Genomic DNA, 27,583 nt, shown 5'->3' on the forward strand with positions numbered 1-27,583 from the left:
CTAAATTATTTCAGTGAGATAAGTTGTGATATCACAAATGCAAATTTTGAACTTTGCTGTCAACCCCGGTAATTAGGACAACTACTTACAAATATTTAACATTGAGAATTTTATTTACAGATCAGGCACTTTTCTTATCAAATATCAATATTTTTGTTAATGAATTTGTTTTTAAACTGATTAGACGATATGTTGACTTACGAGAACATATCGTATCTAATCAAAAATTCACTCTTTTTGGAGATTGTATATAGATTTCAGTTTTTCTATTTTCAATTTAAAAACATTAATTTTTAACCTGTACGCACATACTAAAATTATTATAAAAACCATAAGAAAAAGAATAAAATTTAGAAATATTGAAGTCAACGCTTCAATACCCTACATACACTATTATTATTTTTAAAACACATATTCTAATTTATTTTAAAAAAATCAAATTATGAATTGCTGTGTGAACAAGTTTTTAGCGATACCAGCTGATCCCTGATAATTACAACTTAAATGATGATTACTAGGCTGTGTGAATAGGATATTACCCTATTGAAATTAAATAAACATTTTGTTTATATATATATTTACCTTTTACTTTATTTGACATATGTATATATGTATATAATTTATTGTATTGTATTGTATGTATTAATTTGTATATATTGTATTAAATATTTTAATAATTTATTTTTTATATAATATATTTATATATATATTTCTATATATATATATATGCTTTATATTACCTTTTTACATAAAATGCTAACCATAAGATATATTTAGGTGTAATTATGTATGTATACTCTATTGAATATTTTTATATATATGTTTTTTTATATATAATTATATATATATACATATGTGCTTACATATGCATATACATATATATATATATAACTTTATATTTATATTTAATGCATGTATGCTTTAGTACAAAATATTGGGTTTATTTTAGTTGTTTCAATATTTATGCATTAATTTTGAAACAATTGTTTAAGGGAGATTATTACATGAATTTATTTTGTGCTTAATAAATTTAATGAGTCTAATCTGTTTACAATTAGCTTTAGCTAACTTCCTGATGTTACTTTTTATACTAAAACTATTATCATAAATTGTATATATGGGTTAGTTATGCATTAATGTTAACACTAAATTATGGGTTAATACATCATTTACAAGAATATATTATTTAATAAACATAAATTAAGATTACAAATTTTTGTTTCTCAAAAAATGCGTCGCACTTAATTTTCATATAATGTCATTCAATTATTCATTACTTGCCAGGCGCTTACTAAGTAAAGTACAGTACGGCACGGTTTTGTCCGTTAAAGTACTGCACAATTCAAAAACATATTAAATGGATTTTAAAAATTTAATTAATGCTCTGCTATTTACTTTATTACATTTTGTAAATTAATTACGAACAAAAAAATAAATTAAATTTAAAATTAAATATAAAAGTTGCTTTTTCGTATTAATTTTTTTGTTCATTTTTTTTAGTTTTAGTTTACCTTCTTTTTGTACTTGAACTTTTTTTTTATAAATTTTTTTATATATATCGATTCTACAATGTGTAAAAATAGCGCTAAAAATTTGCTGCAATTAATTTTTCCTGTATATTGTTTTTTTTTAATATGTGTATATTGGTATTTGAATATATTTCTATATATACTTTAAAGTGCTATCATTTAGCTTCGCAACTTTGTTTATAGTTTATAGCAATTTTATTTATATTTGTTACAATATATGTGCAATTTAATATTTTTTTATTAATTTACTTTTGTTTTACATTAATTACAATTTTTTTTATTTGAATATATGTATAATATTTATTTAATATTGTTTTCATATTTATATTGGCACATTAAATAACTAATTAATTCTTAATGAAATTTACAAAATAATTTAAAATTGTTTTTCTATAATTAATTTCATTATTATTATAGTTTTAAATAAATTATAATTATTTGTAGTTTTCCAATAAAAAACTGTAATATATAATATATTTTATTAAGGAACACAAAACATGCAATTTATATGTTTAAGAGTTATATAAGTAAATTATTAACTAAACCTAATATTAGTTTTTTATATTTGCATACGAAAATTATAATAAATATTTTTTTTAAACTTAAACACTTAATTTTTAATTTATTAATAATAATCATCTAAACTTTTTATTCTACAGACAACGTCTGACTAATGATATTTATTTTTATGAATTATTAAATAATTTAAAATACATATGTAAACATAAATAATAAATATATTATATATAGTGTGCATTAAATTTGTATTTAAAATACTAAACAAAATTTACTACATTTACAAAAATATTAAAAATGAATTAAATTTCATTGAGTTTTGTAGACAAAAGTTGAAACTGCAAAAAGTTGAAAATACAATTCTCATTAGTTTTGAATAATTTGAATAACTTAACTACATATACGGAATATTAAACTTATTTGCCGTCAAAGCCAAATATAACTACAAACTTTGAAAAATTATTGAAATATCTGTTTTTTTTTATTTACATTTTAGATCGTATAATTCTTTAGTTTAGTTAACAAAATCATTTAAGTCGCTGATTACCATAGTAATCAAAATATATTATAGTTAAATATCAAAGTCAATTGTCAAGTTCGAAATATTATAATCGATGAATCTGATAGATTGGTATACAAAAATTCCAAGAGGAGGAGGAAGAGAAGAAGCATACCCATATTTAATACCCAGTTCGGATATTGGACAAAATATGTCCAAAGGATAAAAAATTCATAAGGAAAAAATTATTATTCTTCTTTATTGTTTTTTAAAGTAGAACAGTGCAAAAATAAAATATGAAGAAAACTAGTTGAGAAATTGTAATCCCATGCTACATTGGGAGGAGAGATGACAAAACAAGGTATAAAACAAAATCTTTTATATAAAATAACTTATTTTAGATAACTGCAGATAAAAACTGTAATATTCGCCTTAAAATACTGCGATAAGCCTAATAATTCCATTTTTCACTTTCAAAAAGTAATATAATTTGGGCACGAGTTTATCAGGAAAATGTTGATACTATTGCAGTGCATATAGTAAAAATGTTCACCGGAAAGGATATAAATCTACCATTAAGATTTTGTTCCAATCATTGATATTGTATATCAATCCATATGTTAGAAAACAAAACACCTCGAGGCTTCGATCTTAATATGACAGATTTTGACATATTAGAAAATATTTCTTCTTCTTGAAGAGATCTCATTGCTTAAAAGTAAAACAATATTTATATAATGTCTATTATCCGACTTATCTGTGAATTACTAAAAACTGAGTTCGAGCAGAAATCATCTCTCACTATAGTAGTTTTGAAATCTTCGTAATCAATCTACAGTAGATCAAGTACACTGAAAACAGTTGGTACAGACAATTCATTGAAAAAGGAAAAAATGTATGTTCTCCAGTTAATACGAGTATCGACTGACATTATCGTTATGTTTTTTCATTAATCAAAAAAAATATACTATAAAATATTTTAAATATCTCAACTTTTGTATACAAAATCGAATGAATTAAAGTAATTCAACCAATTTCAATTATCAAAAAGCTTTAGTAGTACGCTGGAAATGGATGATAATTTGATGGATTTGATGCATGATGATTAGCAGTTGGCAGCACTGGTGGTCTTACACCCGGATGATAGTTACCAGAAGCAACCTGATGATAAGCACCAAAGCCACGTGCCATATGCCTATTTTGTGCCGATTCACCCAGTAAACGTGACTGATCGGAACTCAACAAACGATTGTTTTGTTCCATTAATAAATGTGCGGTGGGATCAACTAATAGACGATGTTGATCAGCAGCAGCAGCATTCGATGCTGCTAATATACGATGTTGTTCAACTGTTGATAATAATCTATGGTGTTCTAAACTTTCACGACTCTGATGCTGCATTTGTGATGAGAGGAAAGAGCGATTATTACCAACACTCATATTCGTATTCGGTGTTAAATCTAGTGAGGCCATACGCAGCATATCATGATGAGGATGATTATAGGGTAATTGCGGCGGTGATGGCACCACATAGTTTGCGGTACGACTTAAGTCAACAGATGTGGCTTGATCATGTTCTTGTTCACTTAATTGCTCTGGCAACATATTATGCATTGAACTCTGATGTTGTTGCATTACCAGCTGACTACTATGCTCTTGCTGTTGATGTTGAGCAGCAGTGGCAGATGAATGGTGTTGTTGTTGTGTTTGGGATTGTTGGTTTTGTTCTCGTTCGGATAGAATATCATATATGTGATGATGGTAACGACCAATGCCAGGTATGTTCGAGCTAGCACTACTTGGTAGTTGAAAATTGTGATGATAATTTGTGGAACCAATATTTGAACGTGATGACATATCTAACCCTTGAAGGTCTGACATTTCATTAGCTGTTGCTGAGCCAACGCCTGCAGAACTATTACTACTACGAAATTCGGCAGGGGAATCTAAATCTTGATTATTGTACTTAAGACTACTAGCATTAGCCATATTTTCGTATTTCGTATACATTAAGTCCACTTGAGATTGAGAAAATTTCATACGCATATCCTGACCAGAGCTGCAAAAAAAAAAGATAATTTGTTTGTTTTAAAACAGTAATAATATAAATATTAAAAATAATATTCAATTTTGCAATGAATTACCTGTTTTGCGGTATAATACTATTTTCATCATCACTGGAGAGGTGATTATGTCCGGTCAGACTTTGACGCCTATCATTATCTTGCTCTGCGCGTTTATGTCGTAACATATCACCATTAAAATTATAGCGAGGTATTGAAGGCGAAGACGCTGGTGATATTAGCTCATGTTCTGGATATACGCTTCCCACGCTAGAAGCAGTTCGTCTTTGAGATTGCATATTTGGTAAAGGAGATGAAGCTGATATGTTATTTGTAGTGCTGCCGGCGCCACTGTTGCCACTACTAGTACTGCCCGCAGTACCAGGGCCACCAGGGGTTCCATTAGATCCACCAGTACCAAAGATGCCATAATCTCTGCCCGGTGATATGGGTTGTGGTGTTGGCGGTGTTCGATGATGTGTGGAAGAAAAGCCATCAGAATCTGGTGCGCCACCCATATGTTGAGGACGAGGAGTTGAACTTGGATCCACATCAGCCTCGTTATTTTGATTACTTTGCGGGTTTGTGGGTGTCGATGCATTTGGTGATATGTTGCAGGAATTCATACTGTTGCCAGAATTTGGAAACATTGGCAGTGGTGGTATTTGCATTGGGAAGTTACTAAGATTTTTCATCATTTTTAATTCATTTTCTAAGTTTTCCATGCTATTTATTGGATTGTTGGTAGAACTATTAAATCGATTTGATTCTGAATCTACGTGTGAACTCATTGGGCTATCTGTGTTTATATTACTATCGGTGGGAACCTATAAAGTACACAAATAGTACAGGTAAAATTATTGGGTTGAATATTTACTTGCAAACTTACCTTAAGTTCGTTACTTTCATTATCAATCATATTACCAACAGAATTTAATGCTGCCTCAACTAACATACTTGCAGATGTGGATGCATTTGAGCCGGATCCAGTCAGTCTTGCATTTGCATTGTTGTAGAAAGAACTCATAAACGATTGTGGATGCGTAAGCGAATTAATTTGCATTTGCGTACTTTCACCCTGATTTCCAGCATTACCAGTTGCTCCAGCTGAGTTCGCGCCCACACCATTAACAACATTTGCTCCACTGCTTACATTCGTTGCATTATTTGTGCCAGCATGATGATATTGCGACATCTGACCACCCACACCTGTGTTATTTGATTCTACTACATCTAGAAATGAAGAATTTTCATCTTCTTCTCGATTGGCAGTATTATGATGCGTGTGATTGGCATTGGCAGAGTTCATTAAACGCGCTAAAAAGTCACGATTCTGTCCAATAAGCTTACTTGGATCATCAACAGCGCCGGGTGGTACTGAAAATCCAGGTATACCCATATCGTTAGGACCACCAACTCCAGACATACCACAAGAAGACTGATTATTATTCATGCTAGGTCCGCACACATCATTATTTCCCATACCACAGCGATCAACTGAATTACAGTCTCGACTCATATGTCTATCATCACCGCTTATCCACTTTTTACTACCCTTACTCACAACCAAATTTTGTCCTAATGGATTCATGTTAGCATGATGACGATAACTATTATTGTCATGAAGTCCTTGTTGACCTACGTGATGATGACTTGGCACATCATCCTCGTCATCTTCATCATCTTCTTCATCATCATTTACCATAGATGAGCCATGTCCCATGTTCACCATATGTTGGGGATTAAGACCTGTCATCATGTGCATCTTATTAGGATCGTCTGCATTATTACCAGCCATTGCAGATACAGCCGCTGCAGCTGCTACAACTTGCTGTACTTGTTGCTGTGCGGTCAGACGTTGTGCGGTTGTTGTTAAAAATGATTCTACGAGACTGAGTTGTGCGTTCTGTTTTCTTCTCACCTGATCTAAGCGTTCATCTTCTTCATCGTCTTCAGTCAGTAACGCTGAAGTTTGTTCTTTCTTTTTCTTGCGTTTTCTTGTACCTGCGACTTTTTCACCAAACATGCTGGAAATTTTGGAACTCAGCAACGACAGATTAGGTTCATTTCGACATAAGTCTTTAATGGATTTACCAGACTTTTTGATGGCTTCAAATATATTATCATCTGAAAATTCGGTATCACTTTGTATACTAGAACTAAGTATAGAATTTTGATCCTCCAAGCTCTTTCGGCGTCGTCGTGGTGCTTGTTCTAAATTTTAAATAAAATTAATCAAAATTTAAGATATATCATACAAGTCGTACCGAGAAAGTCTACTTTCATGCCACCGGAATATGCATCAAAGGTGTAGGCAACACTGCGTTCAATCTTCGGCATTTGTTCCTGTGTATAATTGTGTACCTTCTTATAATGGAACTGTAGACACTGTTTGGTTGTAAAAGCAGCATTACACTCCTGTTCCGCACATCTGAAATACAGAGTTTTTAAGATTGTGTAATGGAGCAAGAGGGAAAAGTAGTAATATATATTTACTTGAAGGGCCTCACACCAGAATGAGTTAACATATGTATCTTAAGGTTACTTCGATTCTGGAAAAGCTTCTGACATCTTGGACAACTGACTACAGTGGAATTCCGACTATGGACCTCCTTCGAATGCCGTTGCAGTGCTGCACGTGATCCTAGAAGTTTTGAACATAATTTACACTGAAAATCTCGTAAAACTTCAGCCATATCTAAAATGAAATTTATGAAGAAAATGAAATTTTGGATTGTGGTGATTTGGAAAATAATAAATAACGAAACAGAATATAACGATGCATATGATTGTGTGTGTATTGTCTGGGTGCGATCATCTTTGAGCAATAGATTCAAAAGTTATAGTATTTGAAGGAATTCAGAATTAAGAGCTAAAATAATTACTGAAGGTCTTACTATTACTTTTTATAAAAAGAAGAGTTTCAGGAGAGAGTTTTATCACATTTGCGAGTAACAGAAAGAAGTTACAATATGTCATAAAATGACAAAGGATTTGATATAATGATGGCTTTCTAACACTGATTGTGGACTATAATGGTTCCGATGTTAAATTGAGCTATTAATTTATTTTAATTATATGAAAATTACATAATATTAAAATAAATGTTAGTAAAAAGCCGTGCTATAATTAGTAAATCTTTTCTTACGGATCCCGATGGTAAAACCTTAAAATAAAGCAGTGATACAAAAAGAAGAGATTCACTTGGGTATCTGCGGTGTGAGATCACAGTTTTTATTTGTCCCTAATAATTCCAAGATACCAAGGTAAAGATATTGTTATATCAGAACAGGTAAACAATGTGATTTTAATGAAACGAGCAATGTTTTAAATTCCTATATAGTCAATATTGGATACCTGATATTGCAACACATTAAAGGGGACGTACTCCTTCAGGTTTGGCAGTGGAAGAGTAAGTGAACAGCACTGAACTGTAACTCAGATAATAGTTGCTGAAAAGAACCCATAACTGGTTGGCATGTCTAGATAACAACGGTGATTATATTAAACAGTTAAAGGCGGATAAGATTAAACTTATGATCCCTTTTTGTTTTAGGCAGGTTTAATCAACATCCTATCTCATTATTGGATGTTGTTATGGATATTTGTGTGTGTTTTATATGTTCTCTTCGTTAACCTTACAGTTGCCAAGTCTATGACAATGTCCCTATGATTTGGTGACCAATTTTAATTTACCAATGAATGCACTGACATCTCATTCAAGGATGTATGACTTTTTAATTATAAAAGATGTTAGGAAAACACTAGCTGGCGACATTATATATGTATATCTGGCACTAAAAGTGTAAATATCAACGCCAAATATGTATTTTAATTTGCGAAAGTTAGTTTTTAGAGATCAGAGATTAAAGAGATTACAAATAGAAATTTATATTAATAAAAATAGATTTGTTTAAGTAATGCGGGTAGCTCACGTTATATAAAGGATATCTGTTTTAGTTCTTAAAATTAATGAGTAGAAATGTTCAATTAATTTTATTATAAAGACTTGTGGAAGTCGTTAAATTTATAATTTATCTGCTATCAAAAATTATATTTAATGTTTGTTCCTTTCTCAACTAGGGACACTGGATTATTGGAACTTGCTAAAGAAGATGAACATTTAATCGTCTTTATTATTAGTACTTTTAGAATACATATTAAGCTATTTTAGATATCTCTTTCATATTGTTGGGTGACAATTTCAGTATTGTTGGATGACTTTGGTATTGTGTGAGTGTGCGTCATGATGAACTTGTCCATTATGAGTTTCATGAGTATTAAATCAAAAATACTAAATTAATATAAAAATTGTTAGCCAATCAAAGTACCAAAATCAAAATGATTCAGATGGGTTAGTGAAATTAAAACTATTGAAAGCATGATAGGCACGATACAATACGCCAGAGACTTATTAATTACTTATTACTTATGAAATTCATATACCATACATATCTATAAAATACGAATACATACAACATAGCTTCAAATATACAAATATACTACATTAACTACATAGTTAAGATACATACAAATTTATTATACTATATACGTATGCTCATATGTATATATTTTGTAGCAAACTATTTAACTACTGTTACTACAGGACTCTCTTTGAGCCTTCTTACCACTGTGCATTCGTTTAATGTGAGCTTTCAATTTCTGTGGTTGGCAAAATTTGCGACCACAAAAATCACACAACGGACGTGCCCGATTTGGATTTGCGGCACAACCGTATGTGCGGTGCATTTCAAGGTAGTTGAGACGCAAGAAGAACTTGTTGCAAAACTGGCACTGATATGCACCCTTTCCATCATGCTTTTCCGCCGCATGCTTGGTAATGTTATCCTTGCCCAGCACTGCCTCGCCACATACCTTACAATGATATTTGCGTATGGTTAGGCTCATTGAAGGATCATGAAACACGGAGCAGTGTGTACGATAATAAAGTGGATGGTCAAATTTCAAATTGCAACCGCCACAATCTAAAATAAAAGCGATTTATTAAGTTCATATAATAATAAAAAAGGGATTTTAAATAATTTGTGTAAGACTTCATTTCATAACTCATTGACTGCACTCACTTATCTTTTCCGTGTGCTTTTTTCGCCACATTGTGTTACACTCATCACTCCAGTAAAGTAACTCCATGCCATTCTTAACCTCTGTACATGTAACAAAATATGCTTGTCGCTCAATGGAAACCAGATTGACGTTGCGTTCATCATAGGTGGGCGCTGGTCGTATGTAACGCAACCAATTTGACGTGTTCGGATTTTCACAACTCAACAATTGCGATTTTTCTGCGCCAGCTTCACATATTTCAAATATCCACTTCATATCACTGCCTTCACGTACCTCAGTCGTTTCCACCTTTTGACCAATTAGCGGACCTAGTTTTGTAAATGCTCTTACCTCACTACGCACAAATACCCCGGTTACATTTGGTTCCACATTATGCAACTCAAATTCTGCTGGCACAGAAGCTTCGGCAAATGTTATTAATGGCTTTGTTTCCAATTCCGACATTTGAGAAGTCTCATCCATGTCCTCATCATCATCGTGATCTTGTTTCGCATGTCTATGTGCATCTGCTTTCAGTTTGGCCAATGCTTCCAAATTTTTACGTTCAATCCACTCGGCTAAGTCTACTGCATCTGTTATTGTGCTCATAGCATTACGCAGCGGACACATTTTTTGGTCGTGTGTGATGGAGCATTCACGACACGATTGATGCGAACGGAAAGCAATGTCATGTTCATCTTCTTCTTCAACAAAGTTTTGTTCATTTTTCATTTCACGGGCCATTGCTTCTTCATCCATTTCCTCATCATCATCATCGCACTCACTGTCTTCGCCTTCATCTTCATCATCTTCTGGATTCGCGTTCAGATTATTGTAACTATTGGGTGGTGCCATGCCTTTGCTATTTTTCTTATTTTTGATACGCATACGGAAATTACTGTTTTGACCATTTATGCCATCGACTGCATCTGTAATGGTCGATGCGCCAGCATTAGTGTTCTCGTCATCGTCGTCTTCCTCATCGCTCTGTTCATCACCTTTCTTTAGGCATAGCGCATTTGGTAGTGATTCTTTTGATGCAGATTTTTCTTCAAGTTCGCTTTTTATTTTTTCAGCTATGCGGCAGTCCAGTACTTCCGGTAGTAAGTCGCCATTACTGCCAACGTTTTTCATTTTCTGGTCATGTTTCTTTGCTTTCATAGCGAAATTTGAAAAATCCTTCATTTTAGGGAAGCCATTTAGTGCATCGCTGAATTGTACACGTTTCTTGGATTTTTTACGTGTGGGCTGTGAATCTCCATTTTCTGCTTGGCTAGTGTTAAACTCTTTGGCGCTGAGATTGGGTTCAAGTTTGAAGTTATTCGCAAAGCTTTTAGTGGTGGAATTTTGATCCGCCAGAGCCGGTAGACTGAAATTAAAAGAGGAAAGAGAATTAATCTAAGTCATAGTATTGAATAATAATACATCTATAAACACATTTGTTTTTTTAGTTCGAATGTAGCTGCATTAAGCATTTTTGGGAACTAGAGGTATTTGATATCATAGAATTTATTAATTATGAAAATAAATGTTCAAGTAAAATAAAAAAAAATATTAAATAATATAGATTTTAATACATGTGTACTTTTTTGAAGTTCACAATCTTTGTACACTCAAAGTATTTTGTAAATGGATTGCGAATGAAATCATTACCCAGAAATGTAAAAAAATCATAAGTATGATCCCAAAAGTGTTATAGTAATAATTATAATTAATTAGTAATTTAAAATTATGAATCAATAATATAATGGGCTTTGTTCGTTTTTTACGAATTATTAGTCGAGAACGTATATTTGAAACCCACCGAATAAAAGGATTAAATAAAAAATGCCGGTTCAAAAATAATTACTTGCAAAAAGGCCAAGAAAGCACACGAAAGGCCAAAACATGCATTTTTGAATATCATATCAGAATATAAGTTCCCTATCCAGCATACTCTTTCAGGTCAAATTTCAAACCTGGATAGTCACAAAGTGAAAAACTGGAAGACGCATCTCAAATAAACACATCTTGTTGAGACGATAATGAGACGGTTGAGACAAGTGAAGATGTAACAACTGTCAACCTGTTAGTAACCCTAGCTGCTTTCTACTGAAGAGGAATATTATTCCCGACACGGATTTATATATTTTACAGATTTAGATTCTTGTTAAGTTAGATTTTGATATATATTTAAATATATGCATGTTAAAATTATGCTGTAAGATAATGATAGATGATAAAGTATGGTGGACTGTGTACATATGAAAATGAATTCTGATTAGTTTTATAGCCCAAGAGAGAAAATATAAATATGCTTAACATATGTTTAAGAAAAAGAAGGAAAAATGTTTAAAATATTTCTTAAAATTAGTTATTAAAAACCTTGTTTTCAAATAAATCACAACGTGCTATAGAGATTTAATATAACCATATGTAAACGATACTGTATAAAACGAGTATAAACACGATCGTTAACAAGGATATGTGCTATCATATGTATTTAACTACATCTCTTGATATTAGATTGAAATATGTTTCTTTTTTGTTCTGTGCAGTGCATTAATTCTTCTAATGTCCAGTTCAGTTTCAGATGTTTTTGAGCCTGAATAGTTAAATTTATTTTTTTTCTGAATAGAAGAAATCGGGTTCAAGCTTCACATATCGAAAATAGTTCACTTTTTGTCGTTCTTTTCTTATCACCAATTTTTTATGCCTGTTTTCTGACTGCATTTTTTTAGAACTTAGATCCATAACATATTCGAATTTTTTTTGTAACTCTACATTTCGAGCTTTTAAAACACCCCTTTAAGGATTTTTAGATTTTTTATTTCTCTGTTCTACGTTTTGGTTCCAATATATTGGATTATTTCCAATATAGAAATTCATCAAATTATGTTGTAATCTAAATCTAATTTGTTTAGTACTTTCTAAGGTTTATTATGCTTTACTTAATGGAAATCTATCTTACAGGTAATGAATCGAAAATTTCTATTTCAATAAAATATCTTTGAATTTTCTTCCTTCTGTGGAACTTGGCTATACTTTTTCATATTTTATTCTTCTACAAAACTTTTCAAATCAATAAGAATATACAAATATGTTTTCATAATCTGTCATATTAGAAATATATATATCATCTGGCAACATTTTTACAGTTTTAAAACCTTTTAAAAGTTTTAATGTTCATTCTTTTTGTATTTGATTTGGTTTATAAATCACTATATTATAATATAGTGATCTTTTATGTGATTATAAAATATAAGTACATATATCTGTAAATTTTCATCTTTTTTATCTTTGAAATCATCTTTGTTTTTAATTCCTTCTCTAGAACTTAGCTACACTTTTTCATATTTTATTCTTCTACAGAACTTTTCAAATCAATAAAAATATGTTTTCATAATCTGTCAGGTCACAAATATATATGTATATTTAATTTGGCAACATTTTTACAGCTTTAAAACCATATATAAGTTTAAATATTATTTTTTTTTTGTTTTTAATGTAGTCTATAAATCGTTATAATATTATATAGTTTATGTGATTATGAAATATAAGTATATATATCTGTAAATTTTCATATTTTTGAGGAAATTATAACCGAATAATCGATAAATAATAATACTCTTTTAAGTGTTATGCCCTTCTATCATAGTTCAGCTCTTCACTTTCTTTTTTGAAAGACATAAAAAAAATTGTGTTGCATACTTAAAGGCGTCGCTAACAGAAATTTTGTATCAATATAAGAAATATTGATGAACAATAACTAATGGTAAATATATAAAACATCTTCTGGTTGATATACAAATAAATTGCAATTATTTTATTTATATAAGAATTGTTGGTGCTCTCGATGAAATGTAGCAAATATATTTCTGCAATAATTTAGATTATCCTTAAGCACAATCCATACACACCCCAACTATTTTGTCATCGTCATAAAAACTCATTTTATGAGCAGCACAAATAAACATTTACTAAAATACATACATATAGTATGAAGGAAGGAATGTATATACAAACACACGTGCAAATATACATATATAATCAACTACAGTTAATTAGCTTTGGTGCCAGAGCGCTCTTTCGTTAACAACAATATAAAAATTAGTTCATGCATAGATGAGCGCAATTCTCATTGTGTTTATTTGTATCAAATATTGAACATATGCTCACACATATATATATATATATATATATAACATACGATATACATACATAAATAAAATGTAGTAGAAGTGGTAGAATCAAAAAAAATTATACACTGTATGTAATCTTAAGGAAGACATTGAAAGATTTAGCAACGAAAAAAAATGATAGAGGATAGAGGAGAGAAAAATTGTAGTTTCGCCTGTGGAAAGTAGAATGTCTACAACGACACGATAAACATTAATAGAAAGTCCTGCACTGCGTTTAATTGATTTTTCTTATACTTTCATTTTGAGTTGTGTGTGCACTGTTAATACCAATCGCAACAGCAATAGCAATAGCAATACTAAAAATAACAACAATAACAACAACAACAATAACAATAGCAGCAATAGGACCAACACATTGGAGTGGCATCAATTTCGAGAATTTGCCAATTCACATTTGTTGTTACTGTTTTCGCTGACGTTTTCGCTCGCTACCACTGTGTGCTGTCCTTAACTGATGTAACTGTTTTTTTGTTTTTGGTTTTGTTCTTATTGTTGTTACTGTTATTGTTATTGCTGCCGTGTTATGCTGTGTTCTGCTGTGTTTTGCTGTGTTGTGTTTATGTGCAATTGCGCCGTTAGTGCGTTACAAATATCGGCGCCCAATACTCGCCCAGCGAAATTCATCGCAGACTCCTACAATTCAAGAATCAACGAATTGAGTTGTGTACATTTGTGCATATTACAATAATGCGAAGACCATCATGGAAAACAAGCACACAAACACATTAAGATTTGCATATACAGTTTTACCTATTATATTATGTGTGTACATCCATCTTGTTGTCGTTCATATAGGCATGAAGGCATGCAAGCAAGCATGTTAGTTTAAAGCTTAGCACTTAAGGGGTTGGAGCAAGGTGGCATTAAATATAATGGCACATAATTTTACTTTTGCATTTGGACTGTTGTGGTTGTAGTTGTTTTGTTGTTATTGTTGTTGTTGTTGTAAATATAACGTTGTCATAAATGTGCTGATGAATTTCCTCGAATTCCCTTAGTTCCTATTGTATATGGCCGCACAATTTTGTGCTTACGTCTTTTTACATAGAATTTGTTCATTCGCTTGTACGAGTCGAAGTCTGAGACAGCAAGTTATTGTCGTGGCATACATAAATATACCATATATGTATATGTATATGGATTGCATGCATATATGCGTGCGTGTGTGTATGTTTATAATGTGCAACCGTATGGTAAAATTCACATAGGAAATCTGTGCGTTTGCAATTGAAATTTGCCACACTGTATTCTTATCGCTTTATACCGAATGAGCACACTGAACACAAACAAATATGCACATTTGTATGTAAGTGCACTCGTATATATTCACAAAATACAAATTTACAAATTCACATTTGTTTGCCAGCGCAGTGCCAGTGAAAATACTGTGTACTGTATTACTAAAAAGTAAAAAAGCAACTCACAACGCTGCACTGTTTTACCGCGTAAAAACCTCTCTGCTTGTTGTTCTTGCTTCTGATGTACCGTTGCTGTTGTTGGTGTTGTTGTTGCTCTTGTTGTAGTTGTTGTTATCGTCGTTACGTATTATTTCGTTTCGTTACGTTGCGTTTGTATTTTTATTTCCGCTTCCGCTGACACAGCTTCAGCATGTACATCATACGCATAGCGAACGTTGTTAGTGTAAATGTAGACAAGTAAGCCAACAGCATTCAGTTGGGTTGGTAAGAAGGCAGGAAGGCAGAGGTAGGCAAAGGTAGACCAACACAGCATTGCAGCATGAAAAGCGCAATGTAAAGAATCAAGCAACCGCATGAGCGGTGCTTTTGTGACGGCGGCAAGTTTATGCGATTCAACCGGGCATGAATCGTTTTTATATTTTCTTTTATATTTTTCCTTTCATTTCATTTTTAGATTTCTTTATAGTTTTTTTTCATATTATTTCTATTTTTTGGTTTGTTATGTTTACGTTTTATTTATTTTAAAAATAAAGACAAGCCAACAAGGAAATTATATTAAAATATTTTGTAAACACAGCAGGAATATTCCAATAATTTTAATACTTTGGATTTAACTATTATGCTGCGAATTTCAGTTTGATTTACTGAAACAACAATAACAAAAGCAATAAAAGACGAATATGAAAAAAGAGAATAATTCCACAAAACATATATCTTATAAATCATCATATAACATTATGGTAATGATAAGGAGAGATCTTACTATTATCGAGGAGCTTCAAATTATTCAGAACCTTCCTATTGATAATAGGATAGGATAGGAATCGGAATAGTAGGAATAGGAATTAATAATAATTGATAATAGGAGTGTTCTCTCATGTAAATAACAGTAATTATAAGGTTTAGTTCCCTAAATTAAATAATAGCTTCCCTTTTATTGATGGAATTAAACCATTCACCTTTCACAACCTTCTTGAGGTTATACCGGCAACCCTAAGAATTCACTTATTGGCTCATTGCGTTATTGTATAAAAGACTCAGAGGTTTAAAAATCACCTTGAACCTTCACCGAAGCTTAATATGCTCTTTAGAGAAAGGTACTAGAGAGAAAAAAGAGGTCCTGGAGATTGCAGATGTGAACTGCTTTATTGTTCTCTCCACAACTACAAAAAAATGGAAGGGAGTTCCAATCTTTTAGTATGGTTCTCTAATCGACTGCGACTCGTCAACAAACCGACCATAAAAGTAATATCTTTTCGGGGCATCTACATTTTTTATATTGCTGGATTTCTTCTAAAAATAACAAATCTAACTAGTTTAAAACTGCCTACATATCATTAAGTTTTTCCATCATTTATTAAATTCTTCAACTCAGAAAGAATTCAGCAAAATTTTACATGATGTCAACGATGTACGCTGATATTTAGGTATTCCGAGTGATTACCTGAAGTACTCTAACTGGCTAGCTCGTCGACCTAGCAATTTGCCAAGTAGCGTTCGACATCACGTTTAGAGATGTTTAGCAATCAAAAACTACCCTAGATGTAAATTGGATTGAACTTCAAGAACTTTAAAGCAGTTTGACTGTCTGTTAATATGTATACTACATATTCCTATTAAATATGTTATCCACTTCCATACAAGATCTCCTTCTGCAATCATTTTCAATCACCGTAATATAAATTAACTTTATTTGTGAATTCCAACGGTGTTTTCAAAGATTAGAAAGTTTAAAAAAAATCGTATAATTTCTAAGACGGGTATGCCGCACAATGATCCGTAGACGCTTAGCGATACCAACTAGAGTTAAGTGATATTAATTACAAAAAAAGTTAATAGAGTCTTATTAAGGAATGCGTCTACAACTTGGGAACTAGTAGCAAACTAGTTAGCTAAGAAGCCCCCATTTCGAATATTAATATTGTCGTCAGATTCGTTTGGCTATGCAGTCTAGCTGTGACACTGGAAAGGCTAAAACGTTTTCTTGGTCAATCAAGAAAAAATCAGGTCATAAAAATCACATATAAGTAGTTATAAGTAGTTAATCACATATAAGTAGTTAGTATCACATATAAGTTAATATCTTGTAAGTTTTGTTTTCGACAAAGCTGGTTTTAAGAAATCTATCAATTTACCTATTGCTAATCTGCACACTTGGTAACAAGTACTATGACATCATAACCTTTAAAAAAAGTTGGAGATATTTAGCAATTAATTCAATATCAGTTTAGCCAATTCGCAAATTCGTATTCATCCTTGTGATATGATAACAGATTACTGATATTTTACAAATTAAGACTGAGATTATAGTTTTGGGTTGTATTTCTACTTTCTACTTTTCATCTCTAAGTAATGGGTTCAGAATGTTTTGAAAGGATTAAAGTATTTCATAGCTTGCTGAATTGGTGAAAAAACATGTACATATTACGGTTATTAATTATTTAGATGTGTATCATAAACTTGGTTACAATCCGTACTATATATTTATATATATATAGCACAAAATGAGCGAACATTTTTAGAAAATGAATTTTGATCTATCAATATCCATCAAAGACACAAAAATTAAAGAAAATTTACAGATTTGAAAAGCGATATATGATTTCAGCTATAAAATAATTATTATTAGAAATTATTTTCGGTATACTCGTATACCTGATTTGCTCTTTTTCAGTTAATATTGAAAATGGATATTCACCATTCATATTCCATTACTTTTATTACTATATCAATATTCAAATACCTTTATTACTTTATTTGGCAGGTTTATAAATAGATCAGACGAAATCGAATGATTGATTCAGATCAAGGTTATAAAAAGAATGTAAACAGATGTGTTTATTAGAATCTAATGAAAAAAAATCTTAGAAATTGCAATACGTACATATTTTTTGTTAGTTTTTTTATTGATAATTGGAAGTTTTGACTACAGATATATATTTCTATATCCACATATATTATATGACAGGAACTATGTAATAAGCATTTAATTAATTTTATTATTAGTTTTTTATAAGTTTAAATCTACTAAAATTAATTCAATTGTATAAAAGTAGCAATTTCTATAACCAATTATATTATGATAATCGTATAAATTGACTAGCAAGTTAGTAATATAACTGATATTAAAGAGACAAAAGGCCATTCTCAGTAAAAGTTGGTTACCTTAAAAATTAATTCAGAAAAATTACCAAAATACCACTATCTTCCGAAAGTAAGTAGTCGCACGATGCTAAGTTAAGTTTCGATTCATCACGTCAAACTGCTCCTCCTCATTTATGTTCTCAAGATCATTTTCATGTAGTCTGTACTGCTTGACTGAAATGTTTTGACACTATAGCGTCTATAAAACTATACCGTAGAGATAAATGAGATTCTTATAGATTGTTTTAGTAGTATTTTTGTTTGTTTAGTTTGAATTCCAATTTTTACCATTTAATAAAATAATCTTTGGTAAGAGCAAGAACAAAATCAATCACTTTGAAAATACTATCGTAATAAACTAATTTATATGATAGCACCCCAAGATTTTATATACATTCAGCAAAAATAAATTACATTATTAAATTTTTATCGACATATCGATCTATAATGAAATAATTGGATGGGAAAGTTTCAAAAGCGTAATAGCACTTTGACCTTAACTAATCACAATCGTATATAAAACAAGTGTCTAATAAAACACGAGCCTGGAGAGATATGCTTTAGGTCGAAACTCGGTAACGGGTTGTTATGGCCATTTAAGTTCAAGAAGGATTCGATTTATAGTGATTTAAAATCCATTTTTTTTAATTTGTTCAATTTTTTTAGCTTTAAACTTTTGTAAAGTTTTTTAAATATGGTTTTTTTCTTAGTATTTGAAACCTTCATTGTCTTGCTATTTATTTTTACAACTGAGCACTCTACCTATCGCGTACCATATTCCAACAATAAACTGTTGTGCTTAGAGAAGAATTTTCGAAATAGTCCCACTTATAACCTATTTAAGTAATAGTGTCTATTCTTGCATTGGAGAAAATGGATATGTTGATAATTCCGGTAAATTGCCAGTACATTTGCTGTACTCGTATCATAGGTATAAAATTTGAAAAGATAAAGCTTTCTTTTTTTTAAATGAAGTATCAAAATTTCCAAAAAAAAATCAAAAATTGTATTTACAATGTTGTAAAATTTTCCCAAAATTTTCATAGAATTTTATTATTAAAATTCATTTTCAAATAAAAATAAAAATTCCATAGTATTTACTTACTTTGCTAAACGTTCGGTATCCTTATCAGCCAAGTTCAAAAGATACGCCACGAACTCAACGTCGTTTTTGAACTGCAAACGTGAACGTGTGTGTTCCCATTTTTCTGCATTTTTTGTGCCAATATAAATATTTTTGCTGTAATTCTGATGTCGATATTTTTTACGTTCACTCGCCGAAGTAGAACCAGCAACAGAACCTCCACCAACACTACATAAGCTGCTACCGCCACCGCCACCCCCACCTAGGCCACCGCCAGTGCCTCCACCATGATTGGTAGATGTACTGTTGTTACTTAAGCTAGCGCTACTGCTGCGAACGAGTTCATTATTGCAATTGTTACTACTGCCACCGAGTGCACCATCAAGTAACCCAGCAACAGCACAATTACTATTATTGGATTCCATAGCATTGCTAACAGTTCCGGCTGCTGTGTTGATTGTGCCACCATGTGGACCCATAGCACCCATTAACAAACCATCGGTATTATTTGCATTCGTATGCGTACCATTGCCAATAGTTGAATTGCCATCGTTACTATTGTTCCCGTTAATGTCGCCATCATGTTCACGGATATCGGTATCAATTTGTGAGCCACCGGCAATGCCGTGCTCATCATTTGTACCGCCCACATTGTTAAGATTCTGTGAATCATTTGAGTTGCCATTGTTACTGGACGAGGAGCTGGCTGAGTTATTGGTGTTATTGTTTACTAAGGAATTATTGCTAAGACTGGCACGACTTAGGTAGGGACCACGTGTTTGTATATCGGAATTATCGGAACTGTCATTAAAGTCGAACGCACTAAAATCGGCGTTCGACTTGGACATTTCGTTTTGTTTTAGAAAATAAATTTTTAATATTTTTACTAAATCACTGAATGGAAGAAAGAATTAATATGTAAACAAATTTTTTTTTGTTTTTCTTTTTTTTGTTTTTTTGCTAAATTTATTACCACCACCACTTACTCCCCACACTTCCAAAACTACGTTCCAAAGTTTGCTAATTTTTTTTTCTTTTTTATTATTTCGCTCGCATAACAAAAAATATTTTATCACTTATTCTGTTTTATTTTTATTTTTTATTTTTATGTTTTATTTCATTTATTTTTTTTCGTTTTTTCACTTTACCCATTCAAGTGAAAATACTTTTGTATATTTCCGTAGTTTCCTCACTTTACCCCTTGCGAATAGTTCCACATATCCTAGTCTCGGAGGAAGCTGACATCTTTTGCTTTCTACTTTTTACTTTTTACTTTTTGGTTTTTAATGTTTCTGTTTCTGTTTCTGCTTCAGCTTCTGTTTCAGTATTTTTGTTTTCGTTTTCTTTGTTAGTTTTCTTCGTCCTGCCCCCCTTGTCTTCACAACATAGTTACACACAGAAAACACAATTCTCATATGAGATTTCAATTCCGAAATTTTTTCGCATTATTCTTTCTTGCTGTTGTTTTCCTTTTTGTATATCTACACCCGCGACGTTTCGATCCGCGACGCGCCGCGGCGTACTCAACACAGGACTTTGTGCAAAGTTGCTTTGTCGTTGTATAAATTTTTTTTTTGTTTCTTTGGTACACTCCCTGAAAATTGTTGGTTAGACTTTAGTGAAACTGATCATTGGATTGCACTTCCGGCTTGGAATGAATTTCAAAGGTTCACTTATTTAAAATTAGACAAAATTTAAATTATTGTTTAAGGGACTAGCGTTGTGGGTACAACGCCCATTTACGTATACAAAACCGGATATGCACGTTTATTGAGCCTGTCTTATTCCTTGAAAAATATAAAACAATTTTTAATTGTTTTCTTTCTATATTCCAGTGTCACCTTTGTCGAATAACGCGTTACAGTCTGTACGCGTTGGAAACGCAACCATTTCCGTTGTCGTCGATTAGTTGTGGAGAACAAAAAATTTTTTATCCTTTCACTTCAATGTGGTTGGTTGCTTCCTTATAAATTTTTGCACATCATATTTTCATTTTATAGACACTTCACACGCTTTTGAAATATTTGAAATATAAAAATAAATACCACACGCACTTTATATTATTATTTTTTAATATACCATAGGCATTTTATTGAATTTTTTCTATAAAAATTTGCAATTTTTCACAGATTTACTCCCCGTGACTAGATTTTTTCTTTCGGTATTTCGTGTCATTCGCCGTTTTCGCAGTCGTCGGAATGAAAAACTTTTTTATTTATGTTGGCTGAAAGTTGCTGTCAGTGCGAAAGTTTATTTGCCACCCAACGTCAGTGCTCCTGCTTCGACTCCCGCTCATGCTGCTTTCTTTGTTTGTCGTTGTAGCGCCGTGTATAACGAACGAACGATTCCTTACCATAATATCCTTGCCTTCCTTTTACGTCTACACTGTCTACACAGTCTACATTGTCTACATTATGCATGCTCTCGCGCTCATACTCATTACTTACGTTCATTTTCCATGTGTTGGTCATAAATCGAAATTTGGTTTATGCGGACCCACATTCCGCGCTGTAAGTTGTTTCGCAGGATGCTTTACGGTTTGTTGTGCTTTGCAAATGTTTTATGTGTCTGCGTGTACAACTTTGTTGCTTAACTGTATTTGTCTATGAATGTGTGCGTTTATGATGAGAGTAACTTTGTTATGTGTCTCTCTGTTTGGCTAGTGTGCGTGTGTCTGTGAGTGTACATGTTCAGTGGGTGGTTGGGCACACTAAATTAATTTCCACATCTGCAAGTTTGCGAGTATGTCATTGCCTTAAGGGTGAATTTGATTTTTCCTTTTATCTTTTTACCGTAAAATTTATCAACAAACGGACATAGTATGAAAATGAAAACAAAATGAATGAAAATTTTAGTGTTGCCACAAGTTTTTATATCAAAAGACATTCTCATTTTATTACGATAAATTTATTGATATATATATACATATATATACATATATATATATAATCTATATGTAAATATATTAATATATATGTATCTATATTAATATATATGTATTATATAAATATTGAATATATATTAATATAAATACTATATATATGAATATATATTAATATATAAACTTTTATGGTGTTAAAATTATTTCAAAACTTATTGTTTTAGGCCGTGTGCGAGTTCGAGTAAATTGATGGTAAATTGAGAGAAAAAGATAACTATATCGGTATGCCAGCGAATGTCGGTATTTCTAGTAGGGTGAATTAGATAAAAATTATGTAAATTGGATGTTACGATTATAAAAATATTATAAGATGTTTAATAAATAAATAAATAAATTTGAAAACTTTTAACCAAAAATAATAAATGAGTGCAATAAATAAATAAGTAAATATTTACATAAGTGCAGTGCAAAAAATCGCTAGGAAATTTTAATTTACTTTACCTCAATTTACTTGAACTTGCACACGGCCTTAATGACCAAATTTTATTTATATATTTTCGAATGGATAAATTGGTCAATTGATAAATTGATAAAACAATTAGATAGTCAATTAGATAAAACACTGTATTTTATAATTATTTCTTCAATTTAAAATTTGGCAGGGTATCAAAGTACCAGAAATCAAACTCGTGGATTTCTGGTACTTACAATCTCAAAAAATTATTTACGAATAATTAAATACAAGAAATAATTCCAAGATCACTAATGATGAATATTTGCCAATATTCGAAACAGCCGTATGGTCAGCCAAAAATTTAATTAATTAAAATAATATAAAATAGAATTTTTGTTGTTGTAGCTCACAACTTTTCGAAAACTTCTTTTTTAATTCTTTCTCGAATATATTAATAATATATATCATAAATAAATTATATCAGTTTCCCCGAAAATAACTATAGACTACAGTTAAAACATTGGTGATAATAAAATAATTAAATTAAATAATTAATATACAAAAAAAATAAATAATAAAGTAAATAAATAAATCATTTTTATAATAACTTAAAAAGTTGTGTTTTAATTAAACTATTGACCAATTAATCCATTGGAAAATATATAAATAAAATTATTTTTGTTTTATAAGCCTAGAACAACTAAGAAACGCAAAATTTTTTGATTTTTTAAGTACTCATTGTCATATATAAATTGTTAACATGTAGTTTATTATTATTTATTTATTTATTATAATTAAATACAATATATAAAATTCTAAAACTAAAACGAGCACTAGCTAGCAATGCATTCACCTCGTATATTATAAATTAAATTTTATTGACTATATTAGAAAAGTATATTTTCAATAGTAACTTTATTTAACAGGGATAGTAGGTATAATATTTAAAAATATATATTTTTCAATAGAATCAAAAGTAAAGCAATCATTTAATATATGATCTATATAAGGTAGGCTATAATTCACATCAAAAATCCTTATGGAGTGCAACAATGCACTCAATCAGCTGGCCACCTACGAACAGGTCTCTCTGATTTGGGTACTCGAACATAAAGCACACGAAAACAATGAAAAGGCGGGCCCTAATGTCATAAAAGGGGCAAAAGAATCATTCATCGGTCCAACCCCCTTTTTGGCTTTAAAAAAAACAACACAAAACCAAAAAATGGACACAACAAAAAATTCACACAATTTTGGAATGGCACAGATGACCTAAATCACTCTAGAAGATTTTTAAATTTTGACACCAAAAGACCAGACATTATTCTCAATCTAAACAAGAAGAGTCTAAAATTATTCTCAGATACACTAACAGGCTACGCCTTTTGCAATAAACACCTACACAAAATAGGTATATCTGACACAAATATTTACAGATTCTGCTGTGACGAGGAAGAGTCTAAGGAACATCTGATCACCAACTGTGATGTACTAGACAACAGAAAATACAAAATTTTAGGTCCATACCAATTGAAGAATGAAGAGTTTCGAAAGATCTCTCCGAAATACAAAGAGATGCACAATAGATCAAGCTCATCCTAGTGCATAAAAGTCTAAGCCCAACTCATAAAGCATTACTATTACCATTACTATGGCGGACTATAACAAAATGGACAGTTAGGTAGCTAATCGCTACTTTAAAGGTACTCATGAGAAAGTTTTAAAAGGCCAATAAGCAGTAAAAAAATCGTTAACAAAGTTACATCGTTAACTGGCGCATGATCGTAATTATATTGCTTTGAATACACTGACATTGATCGAATAGTAGTAATAGTTGTACATCGTTTTATCATCTTCCATATGTTTATTTGTAATGTTTAAAGTATCTTTGTTTTCACATATATTAAATAACAACAAAGGAGAGCGAATGACAGTTCCTGACAAGAAAATATTTGGACTCACTTAGATTAGAGCTTTGTTACGAGTTCATTTTTTTAGTATCATTTCTTTTATGCAGTCACTATCTAAATAAATATTCCGTCACTTTGAAGTTTATTTGACTTCTTCCTTAGGACGGCGTATTATTAAAGCTGCTTGTGAAAAGATGTAAGGATTCTATTTATACTGGAACCTGTTTTCAAATTTAGTTCTAAATGACAAACAACAATTGTTTGATTGTTTATTGAACGCTTATAGAATAAATCTGTTAAATATTAGGGTGGTCATAAATTAGAAACTGATTCTGTCATAAATTAAATGGTCTAAATTTAGACCTTGTGGGTCTAATTTCATAAATGTTTTCATTTCGTTAGTTTTGGGCTGAAAACAGGTAACACTAGTTTTTTGAACTTCTTCAAAATATTTTATTAGAGAGAAAAAACCCAGAGAAATGAACAAATTTCAAAAATTAGAGTTTCCCAAAAAAGAAAGTTTTAAAATCAAAAAGTGTTTAAGTATATTGAAAAACAATTAAGTTACAAAAATCACAAATAGATAAATTATCAATCTATATATATTTCATACCAAAAAAATAAAATCTATTTCCTAGCATTATTGCGCTGTGTTGCAGCATTAAATTTTCTCTTTACAAATTTGCCGATTTAAATCGTTTTTTTTTTTCGAAGAAAGTTCTATTTAAAAACTATTGCAGAAAAATTTTATATGATAGATACAAAAATCTTCAATAAAAATTATTCATAAGGTTAAACACTATTGATATACGAAAAATCAATGAAAACATTTACAAACAAACGGAAAACATGATTACCCGGGCATGATGTTTTAATATCGGAGTTTAGTACAATCAGCTATTTTGATCAGGTTTTTTTTCAACGCTATATACTGATCTTTCTAGTTCACATCTCTAAATACCGGTATTGAAAGTTGTAAGCTTTTTACAATAATTACGCTAACAGAAACTACATAAACTACATACATACATTTACTAACCCTAACTAATATATGGAAGTTTTTCATTGATTTTCACAAACAACAGGTAAAAATTTAAAACTTGATAATTCAAAAACTAAACTGTATTGATATATACCGTTTTTGAAAAAGTTGTACAGAAGAGTTGACCGCACTAAAATCTGTTATAAAATGAGCCTAGCGAAGAAGTTAGAATCCTGCTTTTTCCTTTAATATTTTAGAAGGTTTTAATAACCGTACTTTGCTTTTAATATTCCAATAATGTCTTCGTCATATATTTAAGATGACGGGTAATATGCAATGGATCGTCCTTGGTTAAGTTCATGAGTTGGTCGGTATACAAATGTGTCTATGTGAAATATATGTATGAAATTATGCAGGTAAAAGAAGTTTACGTGGTGTTGGGTTCAAACTAACTGAGTCTTATATAAAACTAACAAGAAAGTTTCAGCCATTTGACCGTAAAGGAAATTGGCTGCCGAAACTTATATCACTAAAATGTAGTTTTAATGGGTTTAAGTCCCATACTGTGGCTTTCATATCGATGTTGTCCACCTAACTATGTTCACAGTGCTCCATTACACTGAGTGACCACATACTTTTCATGTTTTTATTTTAATTTTAAGTATTTTTAATGAAATAATAGTATAGAATTATATAGAAATTCTTAAAAAATATCTTACTTCATTTTTTTGTAATATAATCTGTTTAAAGTGGAATATAAAACAAATATTATTTTTAAAATGTCCTACCAGTAGTAGAGTGCAACAATTAATAGTTTTACATTTTAAACGCGTGATGGCGCAGTGAAAAAAAAACTTATTCAGCTTTGAAAAGCTTAATGAAAACAGTGTTGTTTGTTAAATTGAGAACACACCATTCGTGAATCATTTAACATACTCAAAAAACAAACTACAAGTACGGCAACCTGACTATGTATGTTGGGGAGTAATTGCTGTGAGAGTATTTCATTTGAGAATGGCTTTGAAGGGAAAATTGTAAATAAATGTTAATAGAGGGAAAGTGTGTAGCAACCCTTATTACTCTATTTGTGTGGCATCAGTGGTGAGGTTAATAAATGAAACAATGACGACATAAAAATTTTACGGTTTTCTTTCATATGATTGTACTTGAAGAAAATATGTCAAACCTTACGTTGTCGTTTAGTTTGATTTTTTTTGTTTGTGAACAATTAATGAAAACTTTGTGTTGTACTATATAAATATTTAAAGTAATATAACAAAGTATTGTGTAATAATAAAAAAAAAGTAAATGTAAATGAAGAAATATATATCTAAGAGCCTTTGAAAATCTATGAATAGTTTGTGTTAATTTTTTTTATATATAATTGATATATACTTTTAATAGAAAATAATTTCCAGTTAAGTGCCTTGAAGTATATACAATCAAATGTCTTACAAAAATGATTAATAATTTATTTAATTAAATCGAAAAAAATGTAATAACACATGTGCGTTATTTTTTTTTTTTATTATTGAAAAATTCTACAGCAACATGTCATTTTCCGTTTTCATATGAAACGTCAAAAAAGCTTTTGAGTGTTGTCAAGTGGTTAGGAACAAAAAGAGAAAAAACGTAATGAGTATTTTTACACGTTGCTGAAAATGTTTTGTATTCAGCGTCGCTCAACACTGGCATTTAATGCTGAGACACAAATGCTTAACGAGAAATCCAATTTGAATTTTAGTCCTTCGACGTACTCTGATCCTGTTAGTGCTGCTAAAGCGGAAAAAAGGATATTTCTTTGAATGTTAGTTTACTTCAATGAAAACCAATGAAATCAAAACAATTTGAAGTATAT

The 27,583-nt window shown here is 30.8% G+C and overlaps 1 protein-coding gene across 1 annotated transcript; it reads right to left on the bottom strand.

Moving 5' to 3' along the window:
- Window positions 1-3,597: 3,597 nt before the first annotated feature.
- LOC119670563 lies at window positions 3,598-20,391 on the bottom strand. Its single transcript, XM_038080862.1, has 8 exons — window positions 19,520-20,391; window positions 9,692-11,040; window positions 9,236-9,592; window positions 7,104-7,251; window positions 6,875-7,038; window positions 5,497-6,821; window positions 4,689-5,434; window positions 3,598-4,603 (listed from the first exon to the last, which is right to left on the bottom strand). The coding sequence occupies exons 1-8, from the start codon at window positions 20,344-20,346 to the stop codon at window positions 3,598-3,600; spliced, it is 5,922 nt and encodes a 1,973-aa protein (XP_037936790.1). The 5' UTR covers window positions 20,347-20,391.
- Window positions 20,392-27,583: the final 7,192 nt, after the last annotated feature.

Source organism: Teleopsis dalmanni, chromosome 1, assembly GCF_002237135.1.
Source record: "Teleopsis dalmanni isolate 2A chromosome 1, ASM223713v2, whole genome shotgun sequence".
Lineage (NCBI taxonomy): Eukaryota > Metazoa > Arthropoda > Insecta > Diptera > Diopsidae > Teleopsis > Teleopsis dalmanni.

Coding starts and splice junctions, on each gene's coding strand:
- LOC119670563 (XM_038080862.1), bottom strand. CDS start 20,346: ATGTCCAAGTCGAACGCCGATTTTAGTGCGTTCGACTTTAATGACAGT. Junction 11,041..19,519: donor GATACCGAACGTTTAGCAAA/GTAAGTAAATAC, acceptor TTTTAATTTCAG/TCTACCGGCTCTGGCGGATC. Junction 9,593..9,691: donor AAAGCACACGGAAAAGATAA/GTGAGTGCAGTC, acceptor CTTTTATTTTAG/ATTGTGGCGGTTGCAATTTG.